This window comes from Ranitomeya imitator, chromosome 8 (genome assembly GCF_032444005.1).
Source record: "Ranitomeya imitator isolate aRanImi1 chromosome 8, aRanImi1.pri, whole genome shotgun sequence".
Taxonomy (NCBI): domain Eukaryota; kingdom Metazoa; phylum Chordata; class Amphibia; order Anura; family Dendrobatidae; genus Ranitomeya; species Ranitomeya imitator.
The window spans coordinates 153,826,292-153,853,970 of record NC_091289.1 but is presented as its reverse complement, the minus strand read 5'-3'; the positions used below and the strand labels follow the sequence as shown (position 1 = coordinate 153,853,970).

General features: G+C 41.8%; 1 protein-coding gene across 1 annotated transcript; it reads right to left on the bottom strand.

Moving 5' to 3' along the window:
* Positions 1-296: 296 nt before the first annotated feature.
* On the bottom strand, positions 297-27,461 carry LOC138648087 (retinol dehydrogenase 8-like). Its single transcript, XM_069737593.1, has 6 exons — positions 27,216-27,461; positions 18,565-18,726; positions 8,753-8,932; positions 5,537-5,630; positions 2,859-3,042; positions 297-2,248 (listed from the first exon to the last, which is right to left on the bottom strand). Exons 1-6 carry the CDS (start codon positions 27,310-27,312, stop codon positions 2,015-2,017), a joined length of 951 nt encoding a protein of 316 aa, XP_069593694.1. The 5' UTR covers positions 27,313-27,461; the 3' UTR covers positions 297-2,014.
* Between the last annotated feature and the right edge of the window lie 218 nt (positions 27,462-27,679).

Below are 27,679 nucleotides of genomic sequence, written 5' to 3'. Positions count from 1 at the left end.
CATTCAGATTTCTGTTTCTCACAAATAAGTTTTATCCTTGTTATAGTCTATGGGCCTGTTCACGTGTCCGTGTATTTTGCTGACCAAGTGGTCCACGTCATAACATGGGGATATGTCCAATTATGGTCCATGTCATGGATTAAACCCGTCATTTGTGGAAAAATTAGAGCAATCAGATGCCATCCGTGACCTGCTGGATTTTCAGGTTTACTATAAGGAGTTTGAGAAAACTTCTCGTACATAAACAAATGAACTGACACACTGACGAAATTCAGTCTGTTTTTTTTTTTTTTTTTGCATAAAAAAAAAAAGTGAGCCCTAAATCAGGTGTCTGAACAGTCGGACCCCTGTACTGCTCTGCCTTTACCCACACTGAGGTCGGCAGATGCAAGGAGAGGTTTTAACACTATAGACAGAATAGGACCGCACCTATTGGGTACAGCTTGTTGCAGTGGGATGGTTGTTACGCCTTTTTGGTCAAAATAGCGGTAACTAAGAACCCCATTACTATTTACTCATTTACATAGTACACGGTAAATGCTCATTTTGTTTATTTAATTGGGGTTTGACTTTGAAATGGCCGCAATGTGAACATGCTCCTATATATTGTATCAACGTAGGTTACGGCTCATTTCTTTGGTTTTGAGCCCTAAAACCTACACAGCTGTGCATATTTAACAGAAGTGGTCTTTGATTCATTCTGCCTTTTTGTTCCAGCGGTATGAATGAGTTCACTGGTTACCATTTTAAAATACAAAAAGGAGTCGATATATAGATGATATACCTGGAGCCCTATAGTATAAAATAGCCATCTACATCTTGTAATAAAATAAAAAAAACACTGTAAATATTGCAAAAACTTCAATTCATATGGCAAAAAAATATTTACATTGCGAATCAAAAAAGTAAATTCCTAAATGGTAAAGAATGGGGAGGAATGATAACTAGTTAGAAAGCCCTAACGCTATGTGCACAACAGGAATTTTTACGCAAAAGCACCCCATAAAATTAACATAGAGCACAGAGATGTCAAAATGACCGTACTGAGCACATGTTCTGCCACTTTTTTTTTAACTAGTTTGGAAAGCCTGAAGTGGCTAAAAGAAGTAACATTTTCATCCTTCGGGTGGCAGTATAGAAACCCGCCGCACTCCATTCTGAGAGTGTAGAGTTGGCGGTAGCTGAGCAGTCGCAAGAACAATGGCGAAGCGGCATGCCTGAGAAAACTCAGCGGATGCACCGGAAACTAAATGGCGCCATACCCCAACCCTTCAAATTGAAAACTATGACATGGAGTATCATTCCCAGAAACAGATATCCAATGACCAGTGTCACGTCTTTATGGGAAGATCAGCATTAGATGTGATGTTACCATTTGGGCCATGCCAAGAACAGTAAGGGTATGTGCACACGTATCTGTGAGTGCTGCGGATTTTTCCGGAGCTGATTTGATAAATCCGCAGTGCAAAACCGCTGCGTTTTTTCCTGCGGATTTATTGCGGTTTCTATTGCGGAATCCACTGCGGGTTTACACCTGCAGTTTTCTATTGGAGCAGGTGTAAACCCGCAGCGGAATCCGCACAAAGAATTGACATGCTGCGGAATGTAAACCGCTGCGTTTCCGCGCGTTTTTCCCCGCAGCATGTGCAATGCAGATTTCGTTTCTCATAGGTTTACATTATACTGTAAACTCATGGGAAACCGCTGCGGATCCGCAGCAAAATCCGCAGCGTGTGTACATACCCTGAAAGCCAAAAGGGAAATAGTGAATTCTTCTCTTCCAAGAATATCTCCCAACTCCATTCCCCATCATATCCTGTACAAAGTGCCTGCTCAGCGGACACAACCTGATTCTACTACTATAGACCTTGTGACGTGACGATATGAATAATGGGAAATCTCGTACAGTTCCTATGACCATTCATAGCTGCACAGGATAAACTTATTTAAAAAAAATGCATAGAAAGTGATCAAGATATGTTGCTTAAATGCAAATATTGGCTCCTAGAACGAATTACGATTGTGGTTTCCCCAGTTCAAAGCTCTTTTTACTTCTCCATCTCAGCAGCTTGATGAAATTAAGGCTGGCATTGAAGATTTTGTCGTGCTGAAAGACCATTTTGTAGAAGGTATCAATGGGTAGGTCACCGTTCGGATCGGCATATTTTAGAGTCGTCATTGGGGTGTAGAGATTGTTCGTCTGGTGTCGGAATGGCGGGTTTTCTGACAAAATTATCTTCATTGTATGCTGATGATGAAAGAAAATATGCCAAGTTATATTATAATCATGCAGCCTTAGGAAATGTTAAAGACAACAACTGGGCCAAGGCATCTGTAATTAGGCATTTAAAGGGAACCTGACACAACCTTTTATATAAACTTTTTTTAAAATGGCCCAGTGTAAAAAAAAAACAATATATAATCTTGCGTGAGCAATATACAAACTATTCATGACTAGTCATCTGGGTGGGACAGTTTTTGAATAGTCACGTCCACTGAGGTATGACTGATAAGCCAGAGATGGGCCTGTAGCACTAAAACAGCTGCTGAAATCCCTCTTCCTGGTCATGTATGGCGACTACGGCTATAATTGCCTTGGCTTCATTGTGTACTGTGCATGTGCTGTAATACGAATGTCTAGTACACAGATGAATTATGTACTCGCTTGTATAGCGCCATCATATTCCTTGTGGCATAATGCACATGTGATGTCTCATCAGGTTGGGTCAAAAGAGGACACTAGTAGGAATGAGGTGTTCCACACGGCTTCCACCAACAACCACAGATTACTGACTTGACTGCAAATCGATTCACACCATCTCTAATAGACACCATTACCATAAGGGTATAAATCTCACCTCTGCCACATCCTCAGCTGTCTGTCCCAAGCTTTGGAAGATCGATTTGTAGTTTATAAGATAGACATTGGTAAACATGTCAGCCGTCTCCTTGTCTGCTGCAGAAAGGTCCATCTTCATTCCATCTTCAAATACTTTCCTTTCAAACTCTGTGATCACTGGTCCGGGCTCAATTAGGCTCAACCTGTAACATAGTAAAAGTTGGATTGTTATATAGAACACAATTTTCACATAGATGATCTTCTGAAGAATATTGTATAGGTTCTTAAATGTGAAAAGTCATCATGTTGTCCGCACCAGATGGAGAGGAAAAAGAGAGCCCCTAAAATCAGCGAAGAAATCACCTGTACGGTAAAACTGCATGTAAATGTTTATGATGCTGACTCTAATCAGTATGTGGTTCCTGTATCATCCACAGTCTGATGATGACTGGTAACAACTATTCCCAGCTTCTCTTTACCATTGTTAGGGGCATATACAAATTTTAGGTTTCTTGCAGTACATATGTATATGGTGAAAGGTGATCCGACATTGCACTTGATCTCTGTACTAAGCTTGGTGAGGTTTCATTGTACTAAGGGTGGTTCTGTATTCATGTACTGATGATGGTTCTGGTGTTGTTTTCATGTACTATTGATGGTTATAATAATGCATTAATGTAGTTATGGTTATAGTGATGTGTTCATGTACTTATGGTGGTTCTGGTAATGGATCCCTATACTGATTTTGGTTCTGATGCTGTGTTTATATACTGATGATGGCTCTGGTGATGTATTCATGTACTGTTGATGATTATAGTGATGTATTAATATAATGATTATTCTGATGCCGTATACATGTACTAATGTTGATTTTGGCGCTGTATTCATATAGTATTGATAAGTCTGGTGATGTATTCATGTACTGAAGGTGGTTCTGGTAATGCATTACTGTACTGTTCATGGTTCTGCTGCTGAATTTATGTACTGATTGCTCTGGTGCTGTATTCATGAACAGATGGTGGTTCTGATCCTGTATTTATATACCTATGATGGTTCAATTACTTATTTACTAATTATAATTCACATACTGATATTGGTTTTGATGCTATAGAGATGGAACAATTTTTAACTTGCCAGATGACACACTCCAAAGATATAATGATAGGGAATTTAAATTGTGAGCCCCAATGGGGACAGTGATTATGATGTCTACAGAGGGGTGTGGAAATTAATGGTACTATATAAGTGAGTACCGTAATAATTAATAATTATTATTATTAATGTGCTGCTTGACTACATTCACCCTTTAAGGACCAGAGATTTTTTTAGTTTTTGCAGTCTTATTTTTTCCTTACCTCCTTTCAAAAGCCAGAACTTTTTTTTTTATTTTTCCTGTTGACATAGAAGCATGAAAGGTGTTTTTTTGTTGTTGTTTATTTTTTATGGGACAAGTTGTAAAGTTTGAATGGCACCATTCATTTTACCATCTAAAGTCATTGTTTTGGGGTTTTTGATTTTACAGCAGTCATTGTGTGGTAAAAAAAAATACTTTGGAATCATGATTTCTCATGTCAGTACGAATGCGGAGATTTTTTTTTATAGTTGAGTGCTAAAAAAAAATGTAGAATGTTGTAAAAAATGCTTTTGCTTTATGTCAACATTTTCCAAAACCCGCAACATTTTTATTTTTCTCTTTAAGCGGCTGAGTGACGGTTTATTGTTATTGTTGTGGGCTGACATTTTGATTGCTACCAAGTTTGTATAAATACAATGCTATGATTGAATTTTACTATTTTTTAAGGATGTAACAAACCCCCTGCCCGCAATTCTGATGTTATTTCCTTATTGGCGTTATTGTAAGGGTATGTGCACACGTTCAGGTTTTTTCGTGATAAAAATGCTATAAAAACACATTAAAAACGCATACATATGCATCCTATCATTTAGAATGCATTCTGTAATTTTTGTGCATATGATGCGTTTTTTCCGCGAAAAAAACGCATCACAGTAAAAAAAAAGCAGCATGTTCATTAATTTTGCGAATTTTTCGCGTTTTCCCCGCTATTTAATGCATTGGGAAAAAACGTGAAAAAACGCACAAAATAGCGAAAAAAACGCATGCGGATTTCTGGCAGAAATGTGTTTTTTGTCAGGAAATTTCTGCAAGAAATCCTGACGTGTGCACATAGCCTTATTGTTATTGGAGTTTACCAATCGGGTTAATTAATTCCCAATATTAATAGATTGGACTTTTATGAATGCGGCTTTACCAAATAGTTGTCTGTTTTTTTTAAGAAAAGGAGACATTTTAACTTTTTTTATATTTTAAAAAAGACAAAACCTTTCTTCTTTATTTTTTACATAATTTGTAGTCTCCCTAGGGGTTTTCAACCTGCAATTGTTTGATTCCTTATACTACAATTAGTGAAAATCCCAGCTGATCTTCACAGGAGGATCGAGATGCCAGCAACCGGGTTCTTCAGTAGACCCCCGAGTGTTATATTAACCCATGGGGTCCCCCAAGATTGCATCCTGGGGGGCAACGGGAGCCGGTGCGTGCGGGTATCGGCACGAATTCAATTTAAATGCCGCTGTCAGAGATTGAAAAAAAAAAACACAACAGAAAAAGTTTCAATTTTGCAAAGTGCAATCTCCACAGACACATTACAATAGAAGGAGACCAGAGAAATCACTTACTGGAGCTTGAACTTCAATGCCTGTATTGCTAGACTTTCACAGAACCCTTCAACAGCAAATTTAGAGGCAGCGTACACATCATTAAATAAAATACCTGCAAGAAAATAAACGAATGGTCATAAATGGGTAAGACAAAAAATGTCAGATGATGTAGTTTCTTTGTCTTGATGTAGAGGGAATCAAAATCATCCATTTATGAAATGTTTACATGAAACAAACCGTTAAAATTGTTCTGATCCTTATCCCGTTGTCGGGTGCCAATATATGGAGCGGGCTCATGAACTGAGCCTGCACCGTATCCTGTACATGCCATCTATGGACGCCATTTACCGGTACCAGCAGCGGACAGAACATATCGATATCAGCATCTCACAGAAACTGACAGTGTACAGGAGGCTACAGAGAGACTACAGACTGACTCCACATCTGGAGAATCTCACGGACGCCAGAGACCGCCAGATTCTGAGCCGGTATAGACCAAGTGTCAACAATCTGACCAGTGAGTCTGGCCGGCAGAGACAGAGCTGCAAGTTCAGGGAGGACAGACTGTGTCCATACTGCAACCTGGAGGCCCTGGAGTATAAGACCCACTTTCTGCTACACTGCACCAAATACTCAATAGTGAAGGACACTCACTTCAGGAGACTCTCAAATCTCTTCTTGGACTTCAGCTCCATGAAGGAGGAGGAGAAAGCGCGCGGTGCAATATGTGAGAGCATGCCGTAAGCTGCGAGAGACAACTATGATATGCCATTGATTTCCATAGCCCCAACTTTGGATGTGCCCTATCTACCATCCCCACAGTCCATATCCCTAATGTGCAAGTGCTTAGCAAAACTAATGTTTATTTGGTGCTGTGAATAAAGCTTCTTTGAATTACATATAAATATATATACAGTGGGGCAAAAAAGTATTTAGTCAGTCAGCAATAGTGCAAGTTCCACCACTTAAAAAGATGAGAGGCGTCTGTAATTTACATCATAGGTAGACCTCAACTATGGGAGACAAACTGAGAAAAAAAAATCCAGAAAATCACATTGTCTGTTTTTTTAACAATTTATTTGCATATTATGGTGGAAAATAAGTATTTGGTCAGAAACAAACAATCAAGATTTCTGGCTCTCACAGACCTGTAACTTCTTCTTTAAGAGTCTCCTCTTTCCTGCACTCATTACCTGTAGTAATGGCACCTGTTTAAACTTGTTATCAGTATAAAAAGACACCTGTGCACACCCTCAAACAGTCTGACTCCAAACTCCACTATGGTGAAGACCAAAGAGCCGTCAAAGGACACCAGAAACAAAATTGTAGCCCTGCACCAGGCTGGGAAGACTGAATCTGCAATAGCCAACCAGCTTGGAGTGAAGAAATCAACAGTGGGAGCAATAATTAGAAAATGGAAGACATACAAGACCACTGATAATCTCCCTCGATCTGGGGCTCCACGCAAAATCCCACCCCGTGGGGTCAGAATGATCACAAGAACGGTGAGCAAAAATCCCAGAACCACGCGGGGGGACCTAATGAATGAACTGCAGAGAGCTGGGACCAATGTAACAAGGCCTACCATAAGTAACACACTACGCCACCATGGACTCAGATCCTGCAGTGCCAGACGTGTCCCACTGCTTAAGCCAGTACATGTCCGGGCCCGTCTGAAGTTTGCTAGAGAGCATTTGGATGATCCAGAGGAGTTTTGGGAGAATGTCCTATAGTCTGATGAAACCAAACTGGAACTGTTTGGTAGAAACACAACTTGTCGTGTTTGAGGAAAAAGAATACTGAGTTGCATCCATCAAACACCATACCTACTGTAAAGCATGGTGGTGGAAACATCATGCTTTGGGGCTGTTTCTCTGCCAAGGGGCCAGGACGACTGATCCGGGTACATGAAATAATGAATGGGGTCATGTATTGTGAGATTTTGAGTGCAAACCTCCTTCCATCAGCAAGGGCATTGAAGATGAAACGTGGCTGGGTCTTTCAACATGACAATGATCCAATGCACACCACCAGGGCAACGAAGGAGTGGCTTCGTAAGAAGCATTTCAAGGTCCTGGAGTGGCCTAGCCAGTCTCCAGATCTCAACCCTATAGAAAACCTTTGGAGGGAGTTGAAAGTCCGTGTTGCCAAGTGAAAAGCCAAAAACATCACTGCTCTAGAGGAGATCTGCATGGAGGAATGGGCCAACATACCAACAAGAGTGTGTGGCAACCTTGTGAAGACTTACAGAAAACGTTTGACCTCTGTCATTGCCAACAAAGGATATATTACAAAGTATTGAGATGAAATTTTGTTTCTGACCAAATACTTATTTTCCACCATAATATGCAAATAAAATGTTAAAAAAACAGACAATGTGATTTTCTGGATTTTTTTTTCTCAGTTTGCCTCGCATAGTTGAGGTCTACCTATGATGTAAATTACAGACGCCTCTCATCTTTTTAAGTGGTGGAACTTGCACTATTGCTGACTGACTAAATACGTTTTTGCCCCACTGTATATTACTTACACACACGCTGAGGCCACACACAATACTGAGCATCATTTCCTTGTCTTCAGGCATTTCCACTAAAGTTGGATCACCCTGTAATTTTATTTTCCAATCTGATTTTGAGTAGTATTCCACATCCAGACATCCATGGGATATTAATTTTGATTTACATTAAAGATTTGCAACTGGAATATGTCATGCAGTGTTATCTAGGATGTGGTACTTTAGTGCTCGCTTTATTTTTTTATTTTTAGATATACACACTGTATATGTATATTAACAGCTACGTAATTATTTATTTATTTTTAACCATTTCAGAATGTTTCCCATTAATTAAAAAAATCTGCAGTAGTTTACTATCGCTTTAATTGTATGGACCACGAGTCCGCTGTGTGAATGAGGTGCTAATGAGCATGTGCAACCCCTCTGTTCACTGTCTATGGTACAGTGGTTCTTAGTGCACAAGAAAAGTACATGGTTTTCAAAGACATAATGTTTGCAATAATACAAAGTTTTCGAAAGAGAAAATCATTGATTTGATAAGAAATATGAAGGCAGTTGCCTCAATCATAATACCACTTGCAAAAAGGATGGGATGGTGAACCATTTGACCTCACTCCTATTTTGCAGACTATAGTCTGATCCCATATTCAGGCTTTTATCGAAGACATTTTGCATCTCTCCTGATATATACAGTAATAGAGAAGCAGAGGTCACTGTACCTTGGATTCCCATGACGCTGCTAATAATTACAATATGACCGTTCTTCCGCTTTTTCATGTCTGGAAGGATTTCCTTTAGTAGTCTGACCAGTCCAAAGAAATTTGTATCCATCACAGTCTTCATTTCTTCAACACTTTGACATTCAATAGGTCCAATGAGCCCAACTCCTGCATTGCTGACTGTGGATTAAGAAAGATGTCACCTATAAAGCCTTACTGTTAAAAACGCCCAAAATTTTAAATACTGGTAATCTATATTCTAATAGAGAACATACAGTTACATAAACAGTGAGTTACACAAGACATATGTCCATAATGTTCAACCTTACAAACTTCAGTTTATTCAGAAAAAGCCCAAAACACATCCTTAAAGGATTATCAGTATTGTCAGATAGTGCTTGCAAAACCAATTAATTTTGCAATATACTGCTTATTAAAATTTTCAGCAGTTCTCGAGCTATTAAGTTTTCTTTTTGTTTGCAGCTTGTTGCCTTGGAGACCGACCACTGCTGTGTTTACAATCCCTTTTCCTTTGGAGTATGTAAACAGTGTTTTGCTGGTCAGGATCACTGGAGGGCAATGCTATCTCCTAATGTTGGCCAGCTTCAGCGCACTGATTATAAGCGGCGGCGTTCTGGCTCCAGGGCAACTGTAAATAACAGAAAAGTGGTAATATCTGAAGAACAGAGGCAAGTTTTGAAAAAGTAGTATATTGCAAAAGTGTTTGTTTTATATGAGAGTATCCATTTGTGAAGATGGGACAATCCCTTTAAATTGCAATATCATAAAGTGGCAAATTAATATTGCCAATCAGATCCTCGATAAACATTTTACATTAAAGAGGTGGTCTTGACCATCTCTTTCCATATTGTTATTCACCTCTCTTGGATCCTCCATTGTGGCGAGCTCCTGTGACGTTGCTCTTCTGGGCTATGTGGCCCATCTGAGTATTCGGATAATTGGTGCCCGGCTTTAGGCGCTGAAACCTCCTTTTTACCTCAATTTTCCTGTGCAAGCTCTGCACATTGCTGACTCTACTCTGCCACATCGTAGCCTCAGAGTTGAGTGAGCGTAGCTACATTGATCTCTGTCTTCTGAGCTTGCTCTGTTAGACCACTTTCTTACTCTGCTACATCACTGTGCCAGCTCTGCTACATTGAACCAGGATGCAGATTCCTCACATCCAAGTCTACTGTTCTTCACCAGTTGCTGTTGCCCTTGTTCGGCCACTTCTACAGCCATGGTTCCAACTTGATCGCCCTTCTGCAGCACCGTCATCCTTTATGGATGCACCTCTAAGCAATTTGCAGATCACTTTTTTAAAATATGTTTTCCTACCCCCTCTCCCAACCAATAAATAATCCCTCCAAAGTGCTGGTCAGTAGGTATCTCCCATCGGTGTAGCTTGCTCTTCACTGCTGTTTTCATGTATACCAGACACCCCGGTAGACAGCAGAAAGTGTATGAGGATCGGTGTCTCTGCTCCTACTCTCCTGTCTGTAAAATTACGTATAAGCATAACAGAGGGGAGCTTTCAGTTGACGGAAGAAAAGTATTTCCATATTGACAAGAGCATGCTGGGAAGTCAGGATAAGAAAGTTCCAGCTTATATAGTGCTGGCAGAATGCTGATGGAGAGGAACTGCCTACTCAAAAGTGTGGATTCCACCCTTCAGAGCATGACAATGGGGATTATTTCTGGACACTTAATATAGATATATTTCTTTCCATCCTTGCAATACCTACCTCACTATTGCACTTGGCACTTCTTTTATACATGATGTATTTACTTTTCATGTAGTTCAGCTTCCAATTTTATTCTCTTCAGACTCCATCTTGATTCCCAGATTTCAACCCTGATTTTATTCCTGCATGATGCATCTGCACAGCATCACATGGACAGCTAAAGCCAGTGCCATCTTCCTGCTGGGACGACACAGTGAGTATCCTTCCCTAAATATTCTCCAATACAATCAAGAGGCTTCTGTGATGTCCTACATTATAACTGGGTGACAGGAGCTGTCTAGTCATCATCAGCAATTGTGATAGGAGTTTCGGTCAATCAGTCCTCACGCACTTCCTATGGATAACGTCTGTCATACAATGCATGCAACACAATGCATGAGGAAGGATGTCTATGTAAAGCTTGTTAATTTTGAGACTTGGCTCTTTCTTAAAGGGGTTGCTCGATATAGAAAAAAAAGACATGGATGCACTTAAAATGAAGAAAAAAAAAATAGAAGCATACACAGGTACCAGCAGTGCCATGGATCCAGTGTAGGACGCTACGCAGGTCTGCACCTACTCCATAAACAAAACCTCTATTCAGATGTTACAGCTCTGCTGAAGTCTGGGATTGGCTGCAGTAGTCAGGTGACCAGAAGGGCATGTAATCAGCTAAACCTCAGATCATGTGCATTTAGTCACCTGATTATTGCAGCCAATCGCATGCTTCAATGGTCCTGTGACTTTTAAACAGAGGAACCAAAGACCTCTGGAGAGGTCCGGATTGGATCCATTGGGCTGCTGGTAGGTGATTATATCTCTGGGTTTTTTTTTTCAAGAGCATCAACAAGTATTTACATTTTTTTTTCTTTTTTGGTTAGTAGAATTCCTTTAAGCTTTGAACAGTGATCACCAGAAAAATACATTTTAGGCATTTATCCATTTACATAATGGTGGAATTCTATTATTTAACCCTCAGCCTTCTCTTCTCCGTTTAGTCCTCCAGCTTTTCCTCATACTCGAGATCATCCACACCTCCTATAAGGCTGTGTTCACATAATTCTTTTTTTTTATTTAAATAGATTTTTATTAACAATATAAAAAAAAGAGAACAACAGAATGCCATTTACATTGCATTATATCAGATACACATTTTCTTACTTTAATAAACCCCAACCTTACCCCAACTACCCCCCTCCCCCATAAGACAGCTCAGTCTCAATCTCCACCCCACCGAGGCATTATCTGCCTCTTGTAATTTATCCTCTTCCAGGTCTTAGGAAACACGACGCCTATACTCCTCAATCCAAATCAAGCCAAGGAGACCATATTTTATTAAAGAGTTCTATTTTCCCCCTTTTACTGTACACCCCCTTTTCCAATTTTAGACCATGTTGAACATATTGGAGAAATTCCCTTCTCACAGGTGGTTCCGCATTTATCCAATTTCGTGCTATTACTTTCCTGGCCATGTAGAGTAGCCTAGCGATTGCAATCTTCCAAGTATTGTCAACTCCAATTTCTTCCACATATCCCAGCACGCATACTATCGGGTCTCTAAGAACTCTGCACTTATACGCTGCTTCAACTCGGCTCAAAACCACCACCCAATAGGCAGCCAGTCTCGGACACGTCCACATCATGTGATATATTCCTGCCTTCTCACTCGCACACCTCGGACACTCAGAATTGGCACGCAATCCCGCTTTGTATAGCACTTCCGGAGATTTATATACCCTATGCAGAATGTATAGCTGCGAGAGCCTATATGGTTCACTCAAGGATAGTCGCGGAACCCACTCCATCACCGATTCCCAGGTTTCATTTTCCATCGGCCCCACTTCTCTCTCCCACTTAGCTCTCGCCTTTATAGGGAAATCTAACAGAAATGTGTGCATAAGGTCCTTATACAGAGTGGAAATAACTCCCCTTGTAGTACCCTCACCACACACATACTCCAACACTATATCATCTTGAACCCTGATATCAGCCTTCTTATTCTGAGCTCTAAAGGCATGTCTCATCTGCGCATACTGATATTCCCCTGTGGATCGCAAACCAAATTCTTCCTGCAATTGGCAAAAGGACTTCAGCTCCTGCTGCTGGATTATCTGGTGAACAAAGCAAATTCCCTTATTCTGCCATTCCATCAATCCTCCCAGGGCCTCAAAATCCTTTAAGTTGTGGTTAGACCATATCGGTGTGAATCTAGTCAACCCTGTAACCCCACGAATCTGCCTTAGTCTATTCCATAATTTACAAATCAGGAACAGGGTTGGGTATATTTTCCCCAGCGCGCCCAATGAGCCATCCTCCAAACACCTGGCCATCGGTCGTCGGTCCGTCACCTCTTCCAATAGCTGTTGTACTGCGCTGGATGACGCCCCTCGCGCCCAGCCCTTCAAATGCTGGCTCTGGGCCGCAAGGAAGTATATTTCCGGGTTGGGCAAAGCCAAACCACCATCTTCCTTGGGTCGTTGAAGCGTCTCCAAGCTAATACGTGGATATTGTCTACCCCATATCAAACTTCTAAAGAGGGCATTAATCTGCCTGAACTTCCCCCGAGGGATCCAAATTGGTGCGTTATGCATAACATAAAGAATTTTAGGCATAAGGACCATTTTAATAAGGTTTACCCTACCGACGACCGATAGATGTAGCTTATTCCAGGCGTCTACCTTTGCCTTGAGTACCCCCATAACAGGAGTCAAATTTCTTTGCAGAAACTCCGCCACCGGCACCGAGATCCATATTCCAAGATATTTAAATTGGGAAACCACCTTCAGCCTCTCATCCCCAACATCCTCACTCACATTCTCTCCTACGTCATCCACTCTAAAAAGAACCGTCTTATCCCAATTAATTGTTAGTCCCGACACAGTACCAAATCTCTCAACAATTTCAACGGCCCCTCTTAGTGAATTGTCTGGATCCTCCAGGAACAGCAAAACATCATCCGCATATAACGCTATTTTTTCCTCTACTTTGCCATACCTAAACCCAGGGACCCCATCCGACTGCCGAATCTTAGCAGCAAGAGGTTCTACAGCCAACGCGAACAGGAGGGGTGACAGCGGGCATCCCTGCCTAGTACCCCTAGCCAGCCCTATAGGACGAGATAGCTCCCCATTTACTCTAATTCTAGCGGATGGTAATGAGTACAACAGCTGTATCCAGGCCACAAACTGCGGGCCAAACCCCATACATTCCAACACCTGCCAGAGGTACCCCCATTCGACGCTGTCAAACGCCTTGTGTGCATCTAGCGATACAATCACTCTTCGACCACAGTTGTCAGACTCTACCTGCAAATTTACATATAACCTCCGCAAATTGATCGCCGTTGATCTATCCGGCATAAAGCCAGATTGGTCCGAATGCACCAGACTCGCAATAACACTAGAGAGGCGGAGAGCCAACACCTTGGCCAGAAGCTTGACATCAATTGTTAGTAAAGAAATTGGGCGGTACGACTCCGGTTTCCCCAAGTCCTTATCCTCCTTTGGAATGACCACTATTATGGCCTCTCTCATAGAGGCTGGCAAGCCCCCACAAGACCTAGCTTCCTCCAATACCATTTTTAATCTAGGAATCAACACTTCTGCCAACCCTTTATAGATCTCAGCGGGTAACCCATCGACCCCAGGCGCCTTCCCATTGGCCATAGACATCAATGCCCGACTCAATTCCTCCTCAGTGATAGGGGCCTCAAGGCTCTCCCTATCTGCCTCACTCAGTCTCGGCAAATCCAGACCTTCCAAGAAAGTCAGTGCATCCTCGACCGATTCACCAACCCGAGAGGAATACAAATCTGCATAGAAGTCCGCAAAGGCTCTCAAAATTTCAGGTGTTTCCGTTATTTTACCTCCACTAGCAGATTCCAAAGAGTGTATATATGAAGAACCTCTCTGAGCAGCAGCCACTACCGACAGCATATGTCCCACTGTTTCTCCCTCCTGATAGAACAATACCCTTTGGAAATCTCGTTTCCTCTCAGCTTTGCCTAGCAGAATTTTTTCCAAATGATTTTGTGCGTTTTTCATTCTTCTCTCTGCCTCAGGGGTTCCCAGTGTGGCCATCCCATCCTCTGCTTCCTTCAACTCCTCAACTGCCGCTTTTTCTACCTCTCTCGTCCTCCGCTTACACCTACTAATGTCCCTAAACAGTAGTCCCCTCAGGTACGCCTTCATTGCATCCCAAATTGTAAGAGCGTCGGCGCTTCCATCATTTAAGAGAAAGAATTCCGCCACCTCCCGTCCTATACTTTCCAACTCAATACTCTGTAACCAATTAGGATGAATCTTCCATTCTCTCCCACTTAGCGAGCGAGCCCCCTCCAATCTAACCTCTACTTCAATTGGACTATGGTCCGACAAGGCCCTTGGCAGATATCTCACCTCCCCAACCAGTGTGTCCAAAATCCTGTTACCCAGAGCCATATCAATCCTAGAGAGTGTGGCATGTGCCGGTGAATAACATGAGTACCCTCTCTCCCCCATATGTCTAACCCTCCACAGATCAATCAAACCTATCTCCTGTATATAGGTGCCAAATGTTGTTATGTGTCCCTCCGACCTATTCTGAGTATTTTTATTTTTATCCCAATATTCATCACAGATGTTATTTAGATCTCCGATAATTATTAACGGTGTCGGTCCCCATTTTTCCACTCGCTCCATTACTTCTCTAATCTTCCTGCTAGAGTAGGGAGGCGGAATATACATCGCGGCAACACACAGCATCACTCCATACAGTATACACCGTAATAGTACATACTGTCCCTCCACGTCCACATATACCTTCACCTCCTCATACTGAACTCCCGCTGGAACCAAGATTGAGACTCCTCTTGCATACGTGGAGAAGGTAGAATGATATCCTCTCTGGATCCATCGTCTATTCAAAACATCCACTTTTTCCCTTACCAAATGCGTCTCCAGCAAGCATATCATTGAGGCCCTTTGGTCTCTTGCATATTGCAAACACGCAGCACGTCTAGATTTCTCCCCTAGGCCTCTCACATTCCAGCACAAAATCTTAAAACGGGTCCCCATCACTTGGCTCATCTTCACTATAAGTATCATCAATTTTGAGCTCAGGCTGTCTAACTACTCTCCCCCCCTCCCCCCTCCCAACTCCCCCTCCCACCCTTCCCCCCTCACATCTAACCATTCCACCTCTTTCCAAGAGTGGGGCATCATCGCCCATAGCGAACACTCCGTTTGGCATTACCATCCCAACCCTCCTCCCACCACTGTACATAACAGGATTTCAGACATTTTGAAAAATAACGTTCTCAAAACATTTTAACGTAGAATTATTTACACACGCAAGAAACCTGCATACACTTAAAATATGCCGCATACCCTTCCTCCCCCTTTCCCAGCAACCATTACACCATCCCTTTAACTTTAACTGATTACAATCCAGCTCCCTTCTTCACCACCCATACCCCCTGAGTTGTCAATCACATGACTCTTTGCCAACTGACAGATAAGTAAACAAGATCAGACTCTTCCCACAGTTTCAGTCTCCTTTTCCTTTAAGCTTTTTAGCATTAATATCGATCCACTGGGTAGCGTCCTCCGGCTTCTGGAAAAAATGAATTTTATCAAACGCCACCACCCTCAGTCTTGCTGGGAACATCATGGAGTACTGTACTCCCAATTCCCTCAGCCGTCTCTTTATACCCGTGAACATCATCCGTTGTCTCTGCACCAGAGTAGAATAGTCTGGGTATATAGCAATCTTTTGACCTTCAACTGTCAGATCCGTCATGTCTCTGGCCTTCCTCAGGATAATGTCTCTGTCTCTATAGTTTAGAATTTTGGCGAGCATGGTACGGGGATTCGCTCCAGGGACAGGTGGTTTCGGCGGGACCCTATGCGCTCTTTCTACCGCGAACACTTTTGTTAGCGCCATATCTCCAAATGTTTCTAACAGCCATTTTTCAATATATTCCGTTGGATTCCTCCCTTCAGCTTTTTCAGGGATGCCCACTATGCGAATATTGTTTCTTCTGGACCTGTTCTCAAGGTCCTCATTTTTCGCAGCCAATTCAGCTATTGCTTGAGTGAACTTTTTCTCTGCTTTTTGCAGCTGCACTATATGATCTTCTGCAGTGCTCACTCTCTCCTCTACCTCCCCCACACGTTTGTCAATCTTCTGCATGGCTGCGTTTATCTGGGCTGTGTCCCCCTTAACCTCCTGTATCTGTATGGTCAGAGATTGTTTACATGAAGAGACTAGCGCAAAAACGTCTCTTAGGGTAGGCTCAGCTTCTGGCGCCATTTCCTCGGGTCCCCCTTCTGCCACCGCCATTTTACTCTCCTTTCTCCCCTGTTGTACCTCATGTTCTCCTGCTGGGCTCTCCTCCTCCTCCTCCTCCTCCTCTTCGGTATCAGCTCCGGCTCCCTCCTCTGCGGCCTCTGCTCTCGCAAACTGCTGGAGCTTTGCCGCTACCTCCATGCGCTTTCTGCATGCGGCGTTCTCCTTGTCTGCCTTTTCCCTCAAGTCGGCGCCATCTTGGATTGCGCCTGCATCCCCGGCTCCCGCGTCCTTCTGCCGTCTCCTGGTCATGTTCGTTGGTTCCAGCGCTACCGAACAGCACCGCCGGCCTCTCCAAGTCTCCCCGCAGCCAGTAAGCCCCCGCAGGGACCAAACAGCAGCGGCTCTGCAGGATTTTACAATATACAGCGGCGGGAGCTCACAGCCGCACGTCCGCTCACATGGACTCTCAGGCCACGCCCCTTGTGTTCACATAATTCTTGTTGCGTTTTTATTACACTATTTTGCATGTTAAAAATCGCAAAATTTCCCCGGCGTTTTCAGAGAACACGGTCAAAATAACACAACACTAACACCTCAGGTGGAATAGATCACTTTTTCAATATCTGCAGTTCGTAGTGTGAAAACTTTGCATCTTAACGTTTTCCATTACTATTTGCATTTTTTGTATGCTCGCTGATCTGACTATAATGACCGTGGATTTCATCATTTCTAAGCCATGACATTTTTTTTTATTTCACACCATTGCACTTTGTGAAACAGCATGAAATAAAATAACCGTGCTGGCTGCCATTTGGTGCTGATCTGTCTTCTGTAAAATAAAAGACATTTCAGGGAACAAAGCTATGTGATGGGTGTCATTGTATTTACCTTTGGACCAGATAATGACCGTGTAAACCTAAAGCGGCAGGTGCTAACCATGCAGCAAATATTTGTTCGTGTGTGCGCTGTCACAATGGAAATACAGTATCACATCTCAATTCTGAATGTGTCACCAGGTTTTTGCTACCCCATATGAGAGCAGCAAAGTTTGGGGGTAGAAAGCCTATTTCCAGCGATGTGTCACTTACCGGGCTGTTTCCTATAGTTTTGATTAAAAACTATTATATCTGCTGCAGATCTAGCAGTTCTCTGAATGCTGAGCTCTGTATAACCCCGCCCACACCTCTGATAGCTTTCTGTGTACACTGTGCCAATCAGTGGTGGGGGTGGGGTTGGACTACTTGGCATCAGACCAAGTAGTCCTCCAATCATAATCTTCTGCTGATAAAACAATTACGGTATCTCCAAAAAACTGAAGCAAGCAGCCTAGTAAGTGACACATTGCTGGAATCAGTATCTCTGTCTCTATATTATTCTGCTCTCAAATTAGGTAACAAAAATCTAATGACAGATGCCCTTTAATATCTGTTATTTGAAATGCTCATTGGTATCACAGCTACCCTCCACCCATTGTGTATGTGTTCTCCACCTGAGAATATCCGCCTGAGCCAAGTCACATCGTCGCAGGGCCGAACAGGCATCTAATCAGCAACTACCTGCCGGTAACTTATTAGACCTTTAGCCAAAAAAAAACAAACCCAAAGTCACAGATAACTCCTTTAAGTATTTGTGACCAGCATGGGGCAATTGAGCAATATACAGTCATTTCCAAGCAAGTAAAGGACAAGTGCAGATAGATGGTAAAAAAAAAAAAAGTAATTTATACCCACAAAACTGGGACATATACAACACAATAGCTGTACAACAGCTTCAACTCTCACATGGGTTTCGCCGGCAGCTTTATCAAGGGGTACGTACCTAAAATGTCCACTCTACGATCTGGTAGGCTGTTGACACAATCTTTGATGGACTCTTCACTGCACACATCCAGCTGCTTGATCTCCAGTGTTTTCCCCACACATTCTTCTGCAGACTTTACCAAGTCATCCTGCTTTGACAAGTTTCTCATTGTTGCATATACTGAATGAAAAAAAAATGATACATTTTAAAATTATTGGACAATCTTGACTTTTTTTATGCAACATAACAAAAGGTTTGAGCTTTGCAGCAAAAAAAAAAAAAATACACAAAACATTTAGACTGTGCATTTTGTTCCAACAACTTTGGAACAACTGGAAAAACACTTACCATATTTTACACAGTTCCTTCTGCAGTGGAAAACCACATTGCAGCATCAGGACTATTTCTTATTGTACTTTGCAGGGCTTGGAAATGGAAAGTGATGCGTTTTTCTCTTGAAAATGTATTAATTGTAATGGGTGGACTGAGATGGCGGCCTTGGAGGGGAATTATCCTACTTGGGTTTATTCGATCCGTGAGGATCACAAACAGCAGTTTATGCAATGTTGGGTCACTTGGGAAGTCTATTAGCGGCAAGTGTAAGTTTTCTGAGAATCTGATGAAATCAGACTTTCATATTCCCATGTCCAGCAGGGGGCTCTAGAAGGAAGAATGAATTCGGAGTCTGCTACACTATTCTGAATGAGCCCTAAAGGAAGTATTTTCTATCTCTTTTCCAAAACGGAGCACACATGACAGTGCAGACCAGTGCAAATGAATGGGGAAATTCAGTTAAACGTTTCCACGTTGCCCGATGGTGTCTGTGTGAAAACATTGCATCATGCACTATTGTGATCCATTTTTACTCTCATGCCATGCAGGCACCATCCATATGGCTTGCATTTTTAACCGATCCATTGCGTTTAGTAACATAGGAAACTGTATATGGCTTTGTGTCATTTTTTACTTGTTGATGTATAAAAGTAGAGGTCATATGAGTGTCAAAAACATATGGACTTGTGACATAAGCAAGGCATAATCCAGTGGACATACAGAAGCTGACGTTTCAAATCAGCTTCCCCTAATGAAGCCAACTTCAAACGCGCGTTGGGGTACTTGGGTAGTGTGGTCTTCTGATTGATAATGGCACATGGTGGGTATGATGACTTATCTATTATACAGTGGGTATGGGAAGTATTCAGTCCCCTTTACATTTTTCACTTTGCTTCATTGCAGCCATTCGGTAAATTCAAAAAAGTTATTTTTTTTTCTCATTAATGTACATTCTGCACCCCATCTTGACTGACAAAAAAAACAAATGTAGAAATTTTTGCAAATTTAATAAAAAAGAAAAACTGAAATATCCCATGGTCATAAGTATTCAGACCCTTTGCTCAGTATTGAGTAGAAGCCCCTTTTGAGCTAGTACAGCCATGAGTCTTCTTGGGAATGACGCAACAAGCTTTTCACACCTGGATTTGGGGATCCTCGGCCATTCTTCCTTGCAGATCCTGTCCAGTTCCGTCAGGTTGGATGGTGAACCTTGGTGGACAGCCATTTTCAGGTCTCTCCAGAGATGCTCAATAGGATTTAGGTCAGGGCTCCGGCTGGGCCAGGATATCTCTGTACTTGGCCGCATTCATGTTTCCTTCAATGACAACCAGTCATCCTGTCCCTGCAGCTGAAAAACACCCCAAAGCATGATGCTGCCACCACCATGATTCACTGTTGGGATTGTATTGGGCAGGTGATGAGCAGTGCCTAGTTTTCTCCACACATACCGCTTAGAATTATCACCAAAAAGGTCTATCTTCGTCTCATCAGACCAGAGAATCTTTTCTTATAGTCTGGGAGTCTTTCATGCGTTTTTCAGCAAACTATGCGGCTTTCATATGTCTTGCACAGGAGAGGCTTCCGTCGGGCCACTCTGCCATAAAGGCCCGACTGGTGGAGGGCTGCAGTGATAGTTGACTTTGTGGAACTTTCTCTCATCTCCCTACTGCATCTCTGGAGCTCAGCCAGTGATCTTGGGGTTCTTCTTTACCTCTCTCACCAAGGCTCTTCTTCCATGATTGCTCAGTTTGGCTGGACAGCCAGGTCTAGGAAGACTTCTGGTGGTCCCAAATTTCTTCCATTTAAGGATTATGGAGGCCAATGTGCTCTTAGGAACCTTGAGTACTGCAGAAATGCTGTTATAACCTTGGCCAGATCTGTGCCTTGCTACAATTCTGTCTCTGGGCTCCTTGGCCAGTTCCTTTGACCTCATGATTTTCATTTGGTCTGACATGCACTGTGAGATCTTACATAGACAGGTGTGTGCCTTTCCAAATCAAGTCCTATTAGTTTAATTAAACACAGCTGGACTTCAATGAAGGAGTAGAACATCTCAAAGAGGATCACAAGGAAATGGACAGAATGTGACATATATGAGTGTCTGAGCAACGGGTCTGAATACTTATGACCATGTGATATTTCGGTTTTTCTTTATTAAATTTGCAAACAATTCTACTTTTCTGTTTTGTTTTGTTTTTTTTCAGTCAAGATAGGGTTGCAGGGTGTACAGTAATGAGAAAAAAATGAACTTTTATGAATTTACCAAATGGCTGCAATGAAAAAAAGAGTGAAAAATTTAAAAGGGTCTGAATACTTTCTGTACCCACTGTACATTGACTTCTTCTGCAGCCACCAGCATAGGGGTTATCTCCCACTGCTTCTAGCAACATATACTTATGATTGTTTTTTTGAGTTGGTGCTATATTTCTCTACGGACAATCTTTATTAGTATTATAATAGTTGTCATATACGTTATGCCCCTGGTGGTCTTATTTGATATATACTTTCAGAACTATACCTACTTAATAATAACCCCTGCATTTTTGTGTAATAATAATTTTTATTTTTATGACCACACTTCCCATTTTTATTTTAATTGTATTTTTTTTAAGGGTAACAGTTTTGTTGTGTCTTTTAGTTGTGATCATATCATATAATAAAGTTTTTGATATTTCATAAAATTATTTTTTACTTGTCTCGGTGGTAAATATGGCATTATGTAAATTTTATTGGTACTCCCAATAGTATATTGGATTTTGGTTAATTAAATATTGATTTAAATATCCCTTTTTTTCTATAGTATCTACTCTGTACATCTGTATGGTGAAGGTCAATTTTGTTGCTTTCTATATTTCATAACCATAAAATTACGGTACTTTTTAATTTCTTTTAAATGGCTCTTGCAGTCACGAATTTCACAACAATAGCGCTGCGGAATATGTTGGCGCTATATAGATAAAATTATTATTATAAGTTCATGCACCCTCAACTAGCGAGTTATGGCTCCTGTCTCAGGGATGACACTTTTTTTTAGCTTGAGGCTGGATTTAAATATCTGTAAATTGAGAATGTGACTAGCTCCATGTGCACTTCATTGCATTCGCCGCTGCATGACCATCTCTACCCTCAGCTCCTGTAGTCTCACCCATCCCTTGTAGATTGTGAGCCTTCGCGGGCAGGGTCCTCATTCCTCCCGTACCAGTTATGACTTGTATTGTTTAAGATTATTGTACTTATTTTCATTATGTATACCCCTCCTCACATGTAAAGCGCCATGGAACAAATGGCGCTATAACAATAAATAATAATAATAATAATTCGCCAGCACAGCGGGCCGGTACATGAGCTGCCTACTATTTGCATGCACTCATCTGGTAATACAACATTGACTATGATTGGTCCATATTGGTCCTTTGTGGGCTCAGGCGCTGAAAACATGCCAGTCTGAACAAGCCCTTAGTGTTACATTATTAGGTACTACTAATAACACGATGTTCCTGTATATGTCCTTCAGAATTCTAACATTTTCTCGGCAGCACCTGAACCAATACTTAGACTGTGGAGACTTGGGTGTCGTAACCAGGGCCTTCCCCCCTCCCATCAATCCCGTAATGACACACACAGTCCTAGGTGGGTTGAACAGGTCGGTCACAGTTTATTAATTAAATAAGCAGAGAAAGGCAATTACAAATCGTAACGGGCGGCTCGCGCCGAGCTCCTGTCCGTGATCGACAGGGGAATTGGCCCAACAAGCGGTTACGACCTTTGCCCTCCTTCACTTCTTCCGCTGTGACTTAATAAAGGTTACCAGGGTTAGTTATATCACATACGTATAAACATTTTTTTTTCCTACAGGGGTTAAAGCCAGGTGTCTGCCGAGAGGAAAAGAGGAAGTTCTCGGCCGGACACCTGGATTTAACCCCTGTAGGAGTGGCCGTAGGACCCCTCCCCTCTAGTGACCACTGGCCGGCTGGGGGTCTTCTAATTAGTGCATCACTAAGGGGGGAGTGATGCTAGGGGGGAACTGGTACTGACGTCCTATTCGTGCTGCTCTCTATGTTTGCTCCCCAGTCAGAGACGCGCACCTTATTCAGTACCGCGCCTGCCATTTTGCCTAATTGTTAACTTCATGCTCTGGTGGAGACGATCCCACTCTTGCACTACAGTATATAATATCTCTTCAGCACTTCTGCCGGATTATGATAAATCCATAAGTTAATCATAATGGACCCTGTGAAGGTAAGATGTTCACAGCTGCGTTAGGCATTCCATGTTCCTGTTCAGTTTTCGGAAAAGAAAATACCAAGAACGCCCAAACAAACCCTACTGGAAGAGACCTATCACATGGCGCAACGCGCGCAGAAGCCGACTATGGCGCCTGACCTCTCATCTCTGCCGGCCCTTCAAACTATATTTTCTCTGAAACAAGAAACATAGGCGGCACCTGGCTACAGTTGTGCCATCAGGCGGATTCCTGCTCATTGTGGTTTGGGCAGGATGAGTTTTAATGACAGTTTCCCTTTAATATTATTTTTCTTAGCACATTACAATTAGGAGTCTTCTTATTGCCTAATAATAATGTTACTTGAATGCTGGGACTTTGCTCAATTGTTAAAAATGCCTGATGGTGCTTCACTAAATTATTGCCAAATATGCAATGGAAGCCAATGCAAATATTAATTTTCAATCTTCTTTCCAGGATATAATTTCTTTAGCATCTGCCAATCTGCTTCCTTGTACCAATAGTATAGAGAAGAAAATCAATATACAACCGGAGATAAACTCAATCATAATTGTGTATTCACCAAGGAAAATAATCAGAAATGTTACAGAGCCCTGGATAAAGGCGAAGGCCAAATAGAATGGCTGTAGGGCAGACACTTCATAGTCGAAGAGCGCAGCGGTCACTTGTCACCATGGTTGGGTGTAATAAAATAGGTTAACAAGCAGTCACTTGATTTGGTGTGTGAAACGGCTGTTCCCTGAAACGCAAGAGATTTTTCAACAAACTAAATGAAAACCACAGGGACCAGTGGCATATACAGCTCTGGCAAAAATTAAGAGACCACCACATCAAAACCCTGTCATGGGCAGCCCAATCTCCAGACCTGAACCCCATTGAGAACCTCTGGAATGTAATCAAGAGATGGATAGTCACAAGCCATCAAACAAAGAAGATTACATTTTTGCTCCGGGAACAGTGTGAAAGACTGGTGGAAAGCATGCCAAGACGCATGAAAGCTGTGATTAAAAATCATGGTTATTCCACAAAATATTGATTTCTGAACTCTTCCTGAGATAAAACATTAGTATTGTTGTTTCTAAATGATTATGAACTTGTTTTCTTTGCATTATTTGAGGTCTGAAAGCACTGGATCTTTTATTTAATTTTGACCATTTCTAATTTTTAGAAAAAAACAAAACAAAATGTATTGCTTGGAAATTCGGAGACATGTTGTCAGAAGTTTATAGAATAAATGAACAATTTACATTTTACTCAAAAATAAACCTATAAAGAGAAAAATCAGACAAACTGAACATTTTGCAGTGGTCTCTTCATTTTTGCCAGAGCTGTGTATTGGAGATTGTTCAGATGAGAATGTTTTCGAGCTGCGTGTGCAATATATATACTGTGCATGGACCAAATGTAGTCAATGTGCTACTGCAAGAAAATCGCAATATTCTCAGTTATGGTCCCACTTACGAACCAGACTAGAATATGCAATAGGAGGCAGCGCCTGCACCAAGTCCACAAGTTGGACAAGCACATAAGTCAATCTCTTTAGCATCTTGCAGCTGTAAGGCTACTTTCACACTAGCGTTTTTTTCAATACGTCGCAATGCGTCGTTTAGGGGAAAAAACGCATCCTGCAAAGTTGTCTGTAGGATGCGTTTTTACCCCGTAGACTAACATTAGCGACGCATTGCGACACATTGACACACATCGCCACCGTCGTGCGACGGTTGCGCCGTGTTGTGGCGGTCTGCCGGAAGCAAAAAACGTTACATGTAACGTTTTTTGCTGTCGACGGTCCACTTTTTCCGACCGCGCATGCGTGGCCGGATCTCCGCCCCCACCTGCCTGCACCTCACAATGGGGCAGCGGATGAGCTGGAAAAATGCGTCCGCTGCCCCTTTTGTGCGGCGCTTTCGCTGTTTGCAAGTGTGAAAGTAGCCTAACTGGAAACTTTTTCCCATACAAACGACTGAAACCGGCTTACAGGTAAAAATAGCTGAAACCTGTTTCACCTGTAAAAATCCACAATGCAAAACTGTAAATTATTTTTTTTCACCATAAATTAAAATTTAATCTGTGAGAAAGTGTCTTTCCAAGGTGTAGCAAAGATGTACGGCTTTCCAATGAGTCTGTAATAATGTCTGCAACGCACTAGATTATGGCGGCGCTATATAATCATAAATAGCACAGACCGACCTGGTCCTGTGTGCCTCTGCATCGTAAAATGTGCATTATGCCAGGGACTCATATATACTTGGAAACGTGCTCATGCTATGAGGAGCGTGCCGCCGGAATACTTTACATATATACATTACTTATTCAGCGAGTTCTTTACAATAATATCACATTATACAGACGTTAGGTCCAGAAATATTCTGTCTGTGACAGTCTTCATGATTTCAGCTTTATTGGACACCATTTTGGATTTATAATGAAACAATTGAAGTGCAGATTTAAAGGGGTTGAACAAAAATATCCTGTGAAACATTTAGGAACTGCAACCATTTTTCTACAAAGCCTCTTCATTTCAGGGGCTTAAAACTAATTGGACAAATTAACTTTATCCTAAATAAAATGTAAATTTTTAATACTTTGTAAAGAATCCTTTGCAGGCAACGATTGTCTGAAGCCTGGAAGCATCGGACAACACAAACAACGTGATGCTTTACCACCTTTACTGCAGCTCTGACTTCAGTTGTTGCTTCTTTGTAGATCTTTCGGCCGTAAGTTTTTACTTCAGCATGTGAAATGCTGCTCGATGGGGTTGAGATTTGGTGACTGACTCGGCCCTTAAAGAATATTCCACTTCTTACCTTGAAAAAAAAATCTAGGATTGCTTTCGCAGTACGTTTTGGGTAATTTTCCATCTGTACTGTGACGCGCCATTCAGTCAACCTTGCTGCATTTGGTTGAATGTGAGTAGAACGTATCGCCCTGTACACTTCAGAATTAATCCTGCTGCTTCTGTCTTCAATCACATCATCAATAAACACTTGTGACCCAGTGCCATTAGAAGCAATGCATGCACGTTATCACACTGCCACCACCATGTTTTACAGAGGGTGTGGTGTGCTTTGGATCATTAGCCATTCCAAGCCTTCTCCATACTTTCTTCTTCCCATCTTCATTCTGGTACAGGTTGATCTTCGTGTCTTCTGCCCAAAGAATGTTTTTCCAGAACTGGGCTGGCTTCTTTAGATGTTTTTTTTTGTTGCAAAGTCTCATCTGGCATTTCTACTCTTAAGGCGGATTAATGGTTTGCACCTCGTGGTGAGTCCTCTTTATTTGCTCTTATGAAGTCATCTTATTATGGCAGACTTGGATACTGAAACACTTCATTTCTGTAGTGTTCTTCCTTTAGGTGGATGTTCACAAATTCGCTGTTTTTGGCATAATGAACTAAACTGTTGATTTGGCTATTACTAACATTTCTGCTCTCTCTCTGGTGGATTCCTTCTTTTTTTCAGCTTAATGATGGCGTTTCTCTTCCTTTGAGAGCTCCTTTGACCGCATGTTGTGGGGTCACAGCAACAGCTTCCAAATGCAAATGCCACACTTGGAATCAGCTCCAGACCTATTACCTGTATAACTGATGAACGATTAACAAGGGAATAGCCCATTAAAGAGCTGTTGAGATAATTGCCAAATTACCTTTGGTCCCTTGAAAAAGAGGCAGCTACGTAGAACTGAGCTGCAATTCCTAAACCCTTACTATAATTAGGATGTGAATACTCTCAATTTAAAGCTGACCTGTATAATGTCATATCACTAATCGTATATACACACACATATCGTGTGTATATATATATATATATATTGCACACATCAGTAAGTTGATATTTCAGATGGTGGAAACCATTTCCTATAAACTCATTTATTATAGTTTGTGCAAGTGGTTACAGGGCAATCATTTTTCCATCTGATCTCCAGCCTAGCGTAAACAGCGGAAATTTGCTCTTTAAAACCACTAATCCATCTTGATAGATGCAGCCTCTAAGCTGCAGCAGACAACCTGTAAACTATGCAAGCGTTACAACCTCTATACGGCATATTTAGCTCTATTCTGGCCACTAAAGCCCCTATGAATGGAGCATCTTACCTTTAAATCTCTTCTGTTCGTCCTTAGCCAGCTTGGTTGCAATAGCCAGACCGATTCCTGATGAGCATCCTGTAACAAGGACGTTCTTCAAAGCCATTTCTGTATCTTAGTCCTTTTCGTATACAATAGTTATCAACATGAATGAGCGGAGGCAAGAGAATGATTACTTCTGGGCATAAGTCCTCTCTTCTTACTGCTTTATCTGGACCCAGGCTGCGTCAGCACGGCTAAAATGCAAACCTGCACATTTAGCGGCTAAAGCTGGATAATCTCTTCTCTGACATTAATGTGGGTGGACGGCATAGCGATATAATCTGCATGGACAATGCTCGGGAAGGCAGAAGGAGTACAGTAGAGGTCACGTTAGGCCACGGTCTTCAGTTTTCCTGGATGGTTTAGATTCATTATGGATTATTATTAGTGTATCTGTAATGCTTTGTAGCAATTACAAGCTATAAATGTGA